The sequence below is a fragment of the Alligator mississippiensis genome, chromosome 11 (genome assembly GCF_030867095.1).
Source record: "Alligator mississippiensis isolate rAllMis1 chromosome 11, rAllMis1, whole genome shotgun sequence".
Classification (NCBI taxonomy): Eukaryota; Metazoa; Chordata; order Crocodylia; family Alligatoridae; genus Alligator; species Alligator mississippiensis.
In genome coordinates this window covers 23,153,345-23,167,515 of record NC_081834.1, presented here as the reverse complement: position 1 = coordinate 23,167,515, position 14,171 = coordinate 23,153,345, and the positions used below count along the sequence as shown (strand labels likewise).

The 14,171-nt window shown below is 42.2% G+C and overlaps 1 protein-coding gene across 4 annotated transcripts in view; it reads left to right on the top strand.

Annotated features, from left to right (window-relative positions):
- MYO5A (myosin VA) overlaps positions 1 to 14,171 on the top strand; it is a 195,308-nt gene that overhangs the window by 172,907 nt on the left and 8,230 nt on the right. For 2 of the 4 annotated variants that reach the window (XM_059714677.1, XM_059714679.1), the window contains 6 exons: positions 1,850 to 1,924; positions 5,342 to 5,435; positions 8,187 to 8,333; positions 8,744 to 8,898; positions 10,269 to 10,358; positions 11,360 to 11,510. In XM_059714677.1, the coding sequence (XP_059570660.1) occupies positions 1,850 to 1,924; positions 5,342 to 5,435; positions 8,187 to 8,333; positions 8,744 to 8,898; positions 10,269 to 10,358; positions 11,360 to 11,510 (712 nt within the window). The remainder of the gene's footprint in view (positions 1 to 1,849; positions 1,925 to 5,341; positions 5,436 to 8,186; positions 8,334 to 8,743; positions 8,899 to 10,268; positions 10,359 to 11,359; positions 11,511 to 14,171) is intronic. The other 2 variants (XM_059714680.1, XM_059714678.1) reach the window with 1 other exon arrangement.

The following is a 14,171-nucleotide window of genomic DNA, read 5'->3' as shown; positions in this document are numbered from 1 at the left end:
GGGGAGGATGCCTCTTAGTATACCTGTAATGGGTCTGTAGCTTTCACTTTTCCCTGCATCTTAAGCTATGTAAGTCAGGGCTGGTTGAGAGTCACCAGGCCAAACTGGGACCATGCATCACTCCAGGGACTGCACTGCATGCAGCATGCAGGTTGGACCCAGCACCATGGGCTCTGCACACAGCAAATAGAGTACAGAGGGTCCAGGGTGAGTGCAGCATGCACCATCCCTGCCCCAGTGTTTGTGCTGCACACAGTGCATGGGGTGGCATGGGTGTGCACTGCATGTGGCACCCCTCTAAACCAAACCTATATGCTGGCTTCACCATGTAGGTGGCCTGGGGCCTGATCAGAAGTGGCCCTGGAGCCAGCACCCAGGGCCATTCTGGTAGGGAGTCGCAGCATGCAGGGCAGAACTGGCCACATGCACTACACAGAGCACAGGGGGCATTACACTGCATGCAGTGCCATGCCAGACTGGCCCTTTCTGGCATCACAGCCCAATCCAGACCAGCTATGGATCCAGTGTGTGCCCCAGACCTACCTCCTGTGATGTGTTTAGTGACTGTGACACTGAGTCCATCTCTTGAACCAGACCAGCTCTGCACACCGCATGTGGCATGCAAGGTCACTCCAAGACCTGTGCACTGCATGATAGGGCTCCACAGGTTTGATCCAGCTTGTGGCCCATATGTTTGACACCCCTGACGTAGGTCAAACATTGTGTTTTTTGCTGTCTGTTCATCGTGTTTCACAGGAACAACTGTTTCTACAAATGGGCACTTGATAGAAGTTTCCTGGCCAATTGGTGTTTTATCCTTTGATAGTTATTAGCATTTTGGGATGAATTCAGAAGCAAATGAAACAGACACCCCAGTTCCTCATCCTCTGTAGAAATGTGCTTCCTAATACATAGGGTCCAGAACAGGCAAATGGGGAAATTTTTTTCCAGGATTCCTACTTTTCTTCGTTGAAGGTGCTTTTTATAGTAAACTGAGCAGTGCTACCTCTAGGGGGAGAGAAGGCCCTCCTGGCTGCTCTGTTCTTAATACCTGAGATGTATTCTTTTCTTTTTGACTATATAACAGCAGGTCAGGGGTATACTGTGGTACGTGAGGTTTTGAGGAAGCTGATAGATAATTCAGGTCATGAGCAAGAGATAATAATCTTGAGACTAAGTTAATGACTGAAGGCACTTCACTAGTTTCTCAGTTGTAGTCTTATCCCTTAAATGGTAAAAGTTTTCCCACCTATACAGTTCCTTACCTCTGCTTAGTCTATGAGTCTATGCATTGGTATTTGGCTCTGAGAGCTATACACTGCATTGTTGGCTTCTGGGACAACACACAGTCATAATTAAATTGCAAAGGAATTTTGTTTCTTTTCAAAATCAAGGAAGGGTATGTTCCTTATCGCCATTAGACTTGCTCTTTAATATTCTCATTCTGATGTTAGAATATAGAATCCATCTGGGATTGACTGCATTCTTCACTTGCCCTGCCTGTTGGAAAGAACTCACAGGTTTTCTAGATGTAATTTAAGGGTACTAACATATGTTGTATTCCCCTGGTCATATTGTAAACATACATTATAACCTTCACATGTCAGTCTTATTTTAGACTCTCAAAAGTACAATATTGCTGAAGAAATTTCCTTAGTAACTAGCACATTGTCTTTTCATCTAAACAAACAACTGTTTATGGGGAGGATGGAAGGAACAGATAGATATGGCTGCCTGAAAAATGATGAACTGCTTAGTTTTGTGTTAACCTGATTTTATGTAAACAGTGTTGGCTGAAATATTAGTGTCTCAGAGAAAGGGGAAAAATGCACTGTACCTATTTTTTCAGTATTATGAGGAGTTATATGCAGATGACCCCATGAAGTATCAATCGTACCGGATTTCACTTTACAAACGGATGATTGTATGTAGATCAAATGGATCCTTTTTCTCTGTTGTTGTGTTTGCTACTTCTGGAGCACTAACTGAAGAACAGGCTGGCTGCCTTCTCCAAAGAAATCTTCTACAGACAGCTTCACAATGTCCATTTTCCCTCTTGCAGCTTTCTTTTGTCAGTCTTCAGTGTCATGTGTAATTGTGATGTCTCTTTTTGATGCACAGTTTGTTACTAATATGAGTTTTGCAGCATGATCAAAGCATTTTAATATAAAATCAAATGAGTGTTATGTGATGCTAAAATGCCTCGCTTCCAAATTTGCTCTCTGCTAAATATGAACTTTTAAAACCCAAATCTGCAAAATATAGGCCTGATCCTATAGACGCACAATACTAGACATACAAGGCCTATTATTATGAATAGTTCTACATATGTCTATTTGTTAATGGAACTTCTTAAAGCTTCTTATGTTAATAAATAATTGTAGGACTGAACAGTCATTTGAAATTGTGAAATTCATCTATGATAAAGACAATGGAATCAAAACACTCCAATTTTTTCTCTAAGGATATAGTACCTCAACTTGGAAACATAAATTCACTTACAAGATTTCATTTCTTAATAAAAAGAGGCTCATGACTATTTAGCTAGTTCAGAAGGGAATCATGAAGACACATTTTTTCTGCCACCAAATTTGTTTTGAAGTTGAAGTTAAATTCCTTAAGTCAGTCTTCAATCAATAAATGTTCATATTCTGTTAATGTTAATAGAAATATTATATCTATTTTTTTTTATTTAATGGTGGCTTTATGCTAAATATTTTTCACGTGCAGTACCTTAGCTAATAAACTCTCTAGGACATAATTAAGAACAGTTTTATGCCTGCTTCCCACAAGTTGACAAAAATACATGTTAATATTTTCCAAGATATTTGAGAGAACTTCTGTGAGGGATGCTTCTGGTGAAGACAGCATGTGTTGCCTCATTAACATAAAGGAGTATTAAGTTTCAGAAAGAGGGTTTTCTTTTAAATTGTTTGAATACACTTTAACTTGACTTTTGAGTTTTTCTGCATTCACTTAATCTTCAGAGGCTTTTGACAAATTATTTAAAACTTTGTAAAATTAAAATATTCTTTATTATAAGTCATGCTGATAAAATGAGAAATGATAGAGAGCTGCCCTGAAGTACTTGCCATCAATATTAGGGACCACACACAAAGTGTAAGTTTAATTATATTACAGTAACATCAAAGGAGCCCCAGTCATGGACCATGATCCCATGTGCTAGATGCTATATAAATACAATATAAAAAGGTGGTTTATGCTCCAGTCAACCTGACCTCTATACCTAGAAAGATCATGGAGCAGATCCTCAAGGAATTAATTGTGAAGCAACTAGAGAAAAACAAAGTGATCAGGAACAGTCAGCATGGATTCACCAGGAGCAAATCATGCCTGACCAATCTGATTTCTTTCCATGATAAAGTGACAGGCTCTGTGGATGAGGGGAAAGCAGTGGGAATGGTATATGTTGACTTTAGCAAGGCTTTTGACACTGTCTCCCATGACATCTTTAGCAAACTAAGCAAATACAGAATAGATGGAAATACTGTAAGTTGGATGTATAACTAGTTGAATCATCATCCGTGGTGTACTGTGGGTCTCTGGTGCCAGGGGCCCAATACTTGCATTTGCGCTTCTGTCCCCCGCCCCCCAGCCTTCGCGGCCAGTCTCGCAGGGGGAGGCGGGATTAGGGTTAGGGGCAAAACCAGAAGTGCTGCCAGGGGACCGGGTACCCCCTGGAGGGCCCAGCCAGTGCCTCGCCCCCCCATCGGTACACCACTGATCATCATACTCAGCGAGCAGTCTGCACTGGCTCAGTGTCTAGGTAGGAGGAAGAGGTATCAAGTAGGGATCCCTAGGGGTCTGACCTGTTCTACTATTGTTCAGCTTCTTCATTAATTATTTGGATGATGTGATCTAATGAACACTTAGCAAATTTCTGGATGACAAGTTTGAGTGGAATTTCAGATGCTCTGGAGGGCAAGGCCAGGATCCAGAATGACCTGGATAGACTGGAAAAATGGTCCACAATCAACTAGATAAGATTCAGCAAGGACAAGTGTGAAGTCCTGAACTTGGGACAGAATAACTGCATGCACAAATACAGACAGGGGAAAAAAGGGCTTGGTTGCAACTTCAGAGAAAGACCTGGGGGTTACAGTGGACTCAAGCTGAATATGAGCCAACAATGGGCTCAAAAAGAGCTGATAGCATCCTGGGTTGTATTACTAAGAGTGTCACTTGCAAGTCAAGAGAAGTGATTTTCTGCTCTATTCAGCACTGGTGAGGCCTCATTTGAAGTATTGGGTCCAGTTTTGGGCCCTGCACTTCAAAACCGATGTGAACAGTTTGGAAAGAGTCCAGTGCAAGGTAGCAAAAATTATTAGGGGCCTGGGAGGTGAGACTTATCAGAAATGGCTGAAAGAACTAGGGTTCTTTAGCCTAGAAAAGAGAAGACAGAGGGGGGGATTTGATAGCAGTCTTAAGCTACTTGAAGGGTGATTATAGAGAAGATGGAGATGGGCTATTCTCTGTGGCTGTAGGGGACAGGACTAGGAACAATGGCCTCAAGCTCTGGCAGTGAAAATTTAGGCTGGAGATTAGGAGGAACTTTCTGACTGTGAGAGCAGTCAGGCATTGGAACAGGCTACCTGGAGAATTTGTGGAATCTCCATGCCTGGAAACTTTCAAAATCAGGTTAGACAGAGCAAATCTGGCTGGAATGGTTCATCATGGGGGCTGGACTGGATGGCCTTGTGAGGCCCCTTCCAATCATACTTTCCTATGATCCAGTGGCTTTACAGTCTAAATAAACTCAATTACAGAAGGCAGTGGTTATGTCAGAGGACTACAACAAATATGTCATTTCTTTTGTCAAGTTGAAAATAGGGGTAAAATGGAAACAAGACCTTTCTTATTAAACCTATTCCACTTTCTGAGAATAAAGTTAGGCCTAAAGGCAGGTATAGATAATGCAGGAATAAAGGTCAGTAGTGGAGTCAAAGGAAATGAATTTTAATGCATCATTTGGACAAAGATGAGAGAGAGAGAAAGAAAAGGAAGCATTAGGTAGATGCATTTGCAATAAAACGTCTTCTCACCATAAGCACTGACATAGTTACCTGAGCATGTGCAAAACAGATCTGCATAAGAACAATTGCCTTCATCATGTTGCAAGCAGCTTGACAATACTTTCAATATTGTTTGGCTTGAATTATAGGCATTGTACCAGCTTGCAATTTTCAGCCAGACGGTGGCACCACCTTTCAGCTTTTCTCACAGTCCGTTTTGTATTGCTAACAGTGCTGGTTTTGTGTCTGCTTCACATGTTATGAAATTCTTCCAGCACCTCAATATTATCTCTCCTTTTGATTTCCAGGATTTAATGGAGCAGCTTGAAAAGCAGGACAAGACTGTTCGCAAGCTGAAAAAGCAGTTGAAAGTCTTTGCCAAAAAGATTGGTGAACTTGAAGGTATTTGTTATTTTGTTTGTGTGAGGGGGAAAAGATGTTTACTTCCTGCTGAACTTGAGCTGTCCTGGCACCATATATGTTTGGTGCCCATCCTTTGTGTGCACTGCATTAAGTAGCAACTAAGTAAATAAGGAAACTGAAATGTTGTGGGAATTGTCTGCAGGGTAGGCGCACTATGTGGTTCTTTTTAATACCATCTTCTAAAGCAGGGCTGTCCAACTGGCAGCCCATGAGCCTCATGTGGCCTCTAAAGGGTTAGCGCACAGCCCATGGGCTCCTGCCCTCAATGCACCCCTCCCCAACTCCTCTGCCATTGCTCCTGCTCCAGCAACCAAGTTCTTCAGGCTTACCCTTGCACCGCTGGCCATACTTCCTGCCCCCACTCATGGGACTGGGGCAGTGCAGTAGGGGAGGTTTAGGGTGCTTGAACTGCCTGTGCAGTGTAGGGGCCAGGCTACCTGCACTGCAGGTGGGTGGCGCACATAGCCATGAGGTGTGGGAGGTACTCTGTGCATGCAGCAGCATGGAGCCAAGCTGTCTGCATGGCTGAGGCAGGTGGGAGGGGTGTGGGGCCTGGGGGGATTGCCCATGTGATGAGCAGCCTCCAGGTCTGCAGTCTGCACCTTACACAGCCCTCAGGAATGAAGCCTGCGCAGCATGTTGCTCCCAACCTCCTGGAAGCTGGGCGGCCGTATTCCTAAAGCCATGGTTAATTTTGATAGTTAAGAATGAAGGGGATGGGTGGTCTACTGAAGGAGGTGCAAGGTGCAAACTAAGCAGTACATTTGTCCTCTCTGTTTCCCCAAGTATAATATCTGCATCTTCATCAAGAATAAAATAATTATAACAGAGCTTGGCAGATATAAATGACCTTTTATTTTAAACATTGGCTTCTATAGTCCTAGCATTGATCCCCTCTCCTTGAGGTTTTCTTTTAATGTTGACAGCCATACTTGAATGTGAATTTGGAGCAGTATAAAGAAAAGTATATTTTATGGAAGTTAAAGCGAGTCCCAATTTTAAGATCCCAAGGCTGTTGAGACTGTGTGAATTTTAAGCATTTTAATTGTTTTTTAATTCCTAAAAGTGATTAATAAAAGTACAAGTGGAAGGATGTTTTTAAATTATATCTTGATACTAATCCTTCATAAATTTTTCATGCATCTCTTCATTTAAACAGACTAACCAGTTTATTTGATCGGGCACTAAGATTCAAATGAATGACCTTTATAGACTCTTGTGATTTCAGTATTGAAAAGAACTGCATTTTATACATGCAGTGTTAGACAGTGAATAATAATCGTATTTTAAGTAATGGCATCTCTTTAAAATTCAGGTTGAAGTCTGGGGCTCTGCCTCCCTGCAAGAAATGACCTTTAGGTTCACTTATCAGATTCAAAATGTTCTTCAGTGGTTACCTTGTCTTGAGATGCATTGACTTGATGGAAGTGTGGGTATGGAGTGGAAAATCTGCTGTTTTTTATTGAAATAAGATTAACAGTAACAGAAATAGACTTAACAGTAACATCCACTGTACAATTTCTCTTTTCATTAAAACTGCGCAAGCTAATCCATGTCTAGGACAGTGGCTCCCAGCCTTTCTTTGCTGCGACCCTAAATCCAGGTCTGACCCCTGCCCCCGGCACCACCAGCAGAACCTGGGCCGGGCCAGGATCACAGGGGCAGTGGCAGCGAGAGAGCCCCACAGGCAGGAGGGGTGAAACAAGGGGTAGACACCCCCCCTCCCCGGGTGACCCTGATTTGGATTGTGCCCCAAGGTTGGGAGCCTCTGGTCTAAGATATAACTCCAGTCAAAAGAGTGTTGCAGTCCCAATTTGTTGGCTTCTGCAGACAGCTTCTTCAAGCAGGCACTGCAACCTGCTGCTGCCCACATGTTGTAATCTTCTGCCTACTGTATGCTATTACAGTTTTCCTAGTAATGACAGCCACCCACTATTCCTTCCCCAGCTAAGGATTCTCCTGTTTATATTTTTTATTAACTCTCCCATCCCCTTTTACATAGTCCTTCCTAACCTTGTCAAGATGAGGCAAATAAAAAGCATAGCCATAATGTTTCTATACTTGGTAACCAAATCCTGCTCATTCCTGGATGAGATTGCCAACAAGAAAAAACAACTATGTGGCCAGTCTCTGAAGATTTAATAGCTTAGCCTATGAAAATGTTTCTAAAAATATTGTCCTTGTCTGTGCCACATGGGGAAACTAATTTATGTAAGTGCTAGATTTGAAACAGTTTGTAGCACCATTTCACTTACTGGAACAAAGACAAACGTTGAAGAATGGTGGTATTTTGTGGTGTGAGTAACAGCAAATCCTCCAATATAAGCAAGTGTGTGATTGAAGCTGCTTCTGCCTCTTGCACTTCTGTGGAGGAGAATTCAGCAAATCAATGCTAATTCATTGCTCTGGATTTCTATCAATATTGTATAAGGACTTTTTCCCATCATTGCACTGGGATCACTGGCAGGAAGGTTAAGATATATAATAATGAGTATTGACCAAGTACTTCCACTCTTCAGCAAAGGAAGAAAGTATTCCTAAATTGTTTTTATCAGGGAATAAGCATCTTTGCTCAATGGGAGTTGCTTCAGTAGGTGTTACAGTAAGCCAAATAAGAACACTCCTTGATTACACAACATTGATGTTCTTGATTAAGGACACAGGAATTTCTGACATGTAAAGATTACACTAGAAAGTATTTCTCAGTTGCTTTTTTTTCCCCTCATACAGTGGGCCAGATGGAGAACATTTCACCTGGACAAATCATTGATGAACCTATTCGTCCAGTTAATATTCCACGAAAAGAAAAGGACTTCCAGGGAATGTTAGAATTTAAGAAGGAGGATGAACCAAAACTGATCAAGAATCTTATTTTAGGTAAGTATCTTCCCCATTTGCAAAAGACACCATATAGGGACATATGATTTACCTGGTAACTGATTGGTTTATTTTTGGCATTTCAGTTTGGACGGTGTCTAGGTTACTTAATGTTTTAGAGGAAAATGAAATACCTTAATGAAGTAATCCAATTGTATAATTCTTTATTGTAACATTATTTCACTTCTTGGTTAGCCTATCAGATTTTGACAGTATTTTTTTTTTTTAAACATAGTTTTAACAGGCCATTTTTTTCTTGATTCAATAGCTTTGTCAATTTTTTTTTTTACTGAGAACACTGAGTTTTTATTACCTGCATCTATGCTGATTGACTGGAGAGTTATAGTTACCAAACATGATACTGTCTAAAGAGTTTAGACTTAATAAAAAGCTGTTTGTTTTATCCCAAGATCTGAAACCACGGGGTGTGGCAGTCAATCTGATCCCGGGACTACCAGCCTATATCTTGTTCATGTGTGTTCGGCATGCTGACTATCTTAATGATGATCAAAAAGTGAGGTCACTGCTAACTTCCACTATTAATGGCATCAAAAAAATATTGAAGGTTAGTTTCATTTGTTGTGTGGAAATTGTTACTTGAAATCTGCTTTTACTTCTTTTTTTTTTTAAGATGATAAAAAGGCTGTCACTGATTTGGCTCTGGATCCCTAGTCAGTAAAACATTCTCACTGATAATTGCATGTCTCAAAAATACAACATTATCTATCTGCAAATTATAGCTATAAACAGAATTAGTTTCACAATATACTGTCAGCAATTAAGTAAAATATATTTTAGAATAACCTTAGTTTGATCCTCAAGACCCTATATACCAGCCTCTGTACAAGTATAACTTCATGCACATAGTCACTTGCACGTCGGTTGTTTTTCATAAATCCCTCCCAGTCCTCTCCAGAACACTATCCAAAGCATTTTACTTGCTGTGTGGGTTGGGAGATTCTCTGGTCTGTATCTGTATTTGCAGCTCATGTTAATGGCAATAAATAACTGCTGAGATCTATGATGCCATAAGCTTACTAGAAAGATTTAAGCTAGTGATGGCATGTAGCCAACATTAACACATTTAAAGATTTTCCTCAAGGTCAGTGGTTCTCAACCTTTTTGTACTCAAGGTGCCCCCCATAACTTTTGTGAATGAGTGACACCCAATTTCAAAAATGAATTTATACGTTACAGTACTTACCTCCTAGTAGTGGGGATGGGAATTGATCGGACAGGGGCAAACCTGAGGTTGCACTTACCTGCTTAGTTTATCTGCTTATCTCCTAATAGGGTGCCCTGGCACCCTGGTTGAGAATCACTGCCCTTGGTAGTTTCTCCATGCTTCATGGAGATTTTCAGTTGCTATACAAAAACTAACATGAATGTGTAAGATATTTAAGTAATCTATACCTTTGGAAAAGGCTTAGTAAACATCAGTTGTACAGCTTTTAAGGCAACATATGTAGGAAAACAAAATGTATATCAGTTATGGTATAGAAGGTTGTGAATTTAATTTTTCTGGAGATATTTTCTAGATTTCAAAAAGGATACTTAACTTTTTAATGGCTGTTTTCTCTTGCTAAGGTGACACCTATGAGGTTTACCAAAACTGCTTTAAAGTGGTAGAGAAATGCCTTAAAATTCTGCATTGTTTTCCATTATTTCTGCTGCCTGCATTTGGTTGTACTAACCCCAGTAATGCTGTGACATGACAGAAGATGTTTTCATACAATAAAGTGCATAATAAAAACAGTCATTTTGATTGCAGCTTAGTTAATGCTATGGGGGAAGAATGTCTAAGAATAAGAACAGATAAAGCTAGCAGAAGAAAATGGATCTATAATATTTACTTTTATTTCTGTTCTTGATACAATTTTCTTTTTTAACTTGGCCTAACAATCTGAATTCAAATGTGTTTGTTTTTGTCCTCAGAAAAGGGGGGATGACTTTGAAACGGTCTCCTTCTGGCTGTCTAACACCTGCCGATTTTTGCACTGTTTGAAGCAGTATAGTGGAGAAGAGGCGAGTAACTCCTTTTAAAAATATATATTACTATATGCTGCACTTTAAAACTTTCCCTTTAATTCACTCTTTTGTTAAAATGGGTACAGCTGTTATAAGGGCACTAAACATTCAGCTCCAATAGCCTGGATTCTGATGTGGCTTGGCTTGATAACTGTTGAAAGTATGAATTGAGGTCACAAAGCTATTGCATTGTTTGATTGTTCAGAAGTGATCAAGAGAGGCACAGGGTAGAATAGTACAGGGATTTATAGACCAGAATGGGATTGCACAGTGTCCTCGGGACAGTTATCAATCTTTTATACTTTTCCCCAATCACAAACACAGCTCTGGTATGTGTTCTCATTAGATCTCAAAGGTAGGCACATCTAGGCTAAAATCCAGATTTTTTGAAAGCGATGATAAGTCAGTAGGTGGTGCTGCAGATCTACATCATGATCTAGCATCCCAACGAAGGGCACTGGGTTGCTGCAGGTCTCCATTTTCAGGTTACACAAAATAAAGATTCTCACTACAATTTTTGATCTTTAAAAAGTTGTGGCATTCCCTGTAAAGGGATATATTAACCCTTAACTCAGTTGTGATTGTCAGATTTCAAATATGTTAACCAAGTTCTGCCTATCTTATTATATCCTACAAATTTATCTGGCCATTATAGGAGGGATTCTGGCCACAATGGGCCACCTTAATTCTCTGAGTTGGAGTGGGAGAAATCCCTCACCTGCCAAAAAGCAGGAAGAGCCAGATTCTCCGTAAGATTCTTGAAGTTTCAGGGCAGAAGATAGACATCATGCAAGAGACACCCAAAATCCAAGTCCCTGTGCTAAGTGTGAGAAAAAACAACTTTCAAATTAAATGTGTTAAGGGATCTTAGGGCAGCTGTAAGTATATTTTTCAAAAAAGTATTATTTGCCCATGGTGTGATAAAATATAAATCCTACTTTATATAAAATATAATATAAAACATAAATGCATTTGCTCCCATTGTCTTGTGAATTCAGGGGTTTATGAAGCACAATACACCTCGTCAGAATGAACACTGCCTCACCAATTTTGACCTGGCTGAATACAGACAAGTGCTGAGTGACTTGGCAATTCAGATCTACCAGCAGCTTGTCAGAGTGTTAGAAAATATTCTGCAACCAATGATTGGTAAGACAAAATTCCTCTAAATTTGCAACTGGGATAATCAAGAGAAGTTTGGGGGTTTTTTTAGCAATGAGAATGGTACTGTATGAAATTTTACGTGGTACAATTTTATATTAAAGAGCCCTACAGTACTCTGTTTGTAGGTGACAAGCACTGCAAAGAAGAAACCGGGTGACAGAAAAAGCATAACTATCCTATTTCCTTTGACAGTGACAGAATAGGTGGATGTACCTCATAAACAGGGATCCAGGTTTTACATTTCCCGTGCAAAAAATAGAAAAAAACTGTGGATTTCCCCTTTTAACCAAGAAAAGCATGGATTTTTCATTTTAATGGAAAAACATGCAGATTTTCCACTTACGCAACAAGCTCTCTGCAGGCTGGCAAAGTTCCAGCCTGCAAGGGGCTGGAGGGAGCAGGAGGAGGGCAGTCGGGCTGGGGCACCATGTGCACGTGCATGCCCACACGTGCACATGGCCACCAGGCAGCCCGGAGAACAGCTTTCACAGGTAAGTCTGGTGAGAGAGGGGAGGGGGATTGAGACCCCTATAGAGAGGAAGGGAAGGACGGAGGCAGGGAGGGAGTTGGGCAGGGTTGGGAATGCTGCCCAGCTGGGCAGTGTGTGGGGCTCGGGGCCCCAGGGCCAGAATGCATGGCTGCAGGTTCCCAGTAGGAAGCGGGATGGGGCCACAGGCAGCTTGTCTGGAGAGGGGGGAGGCTGGCTCCCTGCTGCTGTGTGCACTTCCAGGGTGGCACGTGCCCCCCAGATCTGTGCACAGGACAGGGTTGGATGCAGGCTGGCTGCTGTGGGCTTAGGCTTCCCACCCTGCTACCTTGCCCTGGGGCCTCCACAGTCTAGTTGGTGGGATCCAGCATAGCAGGGCAAAGCAGGGCCAGGTGGAGGAGCTCCTTGCCATTGCAAACCCCATGCCATCATGGAGAGGCGTCCCCTGCCTGCCTGGCAGCTGCTGGGGCAGCAGCATGGAGTTGTACCCCTTGCTGCTGCCAGGAAAGCAGGGGCACTTTGACACAGCGGCGCAGGGCTCCCAGTGGTGGAGCCCCACTCTGCCCTTCCACTCTGGATCCCACCCGCTGCAGAGGCCCCAGAAGGAGGGCCACAGGGCAGGGATCCCTGAGTCTGCAGCAGGCAGGCCTCCGCACCCCCATGGGCTCCACTCTGGCCATGCTACCCACAAGGCTCTGCGCTCCACTCCCTTGCAGCAGCTGTTGACTCCCACAGGAAGCAACCAGGGCTCGAAATGCTGCAGGGGGCTGCAGACACAGGTCCCTAGCCCCATAGCCCTGGCAGCTGGGGGCCCCCACTAGCAGGGCTAGAGGGAAGGGGGATTAGGGTGCTTTGCGTGGGGAGTGAGGGGCACCAGCAGGGCTGGGGAGGCTGTGGTTGGAAAGTGAGAGGCACGAACTGGGCTAGAGAGCTATGGCTTGGGAGTGAGGGGCCTGACCTGTGTCCTGGTGAGTCAAGGGGGAGCTCTGATTTTCCATGATAAAAAACCCCAAATCAAATGCCAAAATGTATAGGTACTTAGAATTTATTTTTTTACAGTGATTGAGGCACTGGTAGGCTTCCAGATGGCTTTAAAATTGTAAATATATCAATACAACATTTTTGGGGCTTTTAATCAGAGAATTTGCATTTTTATCAGAGAATGGTTATTTTTAAACAGAAAAAACAGGATAAATGATGTAGTAACATAAACAGCGATGAAATACTTAATAATGACATTTAGGGTATGTCTGCATTGATGATTAGGGTTTCACTAAAACCTGTACCTGCCAAAAACCCATACTGCAACCCCCTTAGATCAGCTCCTAGTACAGGGGTGGGCAATTATTTTGGGCAGAGGGCCACTTACTGAGTTTTGGCAAGCCATCAAGGGCCACATGACAAGCAGCCCAGGGCAGATAAATATTAATTTTCTAAATTTTTTAGAGGCCCCATGGGCCAGATAGAATGGTCTGGCGGGCTGCGTCTGGCCCTCGGGCTGCATTTTGCCCACCCCGTCCTAGTAGCAGTCCAGCTTTACTCTGGAAGTTTCACTTATAAATATGAGATTGAGTCTGTTGTGCAACACCTCCTACCCCGTTCCTTTCTGATATGTTTGGAACTTAGCTGGCTGTGCGGAGAGGAGGAAGAGAGAGGCATCCAAAACAAGAAGTCTGCCAACAAGACCCCACAATCTCTGTTTTTGACTTCTGGTCTGGACCTCACTCTGTCTTCCTCCTCTCTCTCCTGCTCTTGGGAAGAAGTGTGTCCAGAAGGAAAGACAAGCAATCTATGTATTGATCATTAGAATGGCTGTGCTTCACCAATAAGAAGCACAAAAATGGACTGCTATAGTGTAAATAACAAGTTATAATATAGATAGGGAATGGCAACTCACATGTCACTGGCTGGTTGATGGTGATTCAAGGCCAACCCTGATTGGCCTTGATGGTGATTCGTGGTTGAATCAAGGCCTTGATGGTGATTCAAGGCCAACCCTGAACGTAAGTATAGATATGCTTGATTTCACAGAGATTTTTAAATGAAAATTATTTATTGTGGACCTCAGAATAAAATCAATTAAATGTAAAGTATCTTCCTTTAAGACACTATTGACATGTATATGATAATATATCATTTAGATTAGTTGGGCAGCTTTT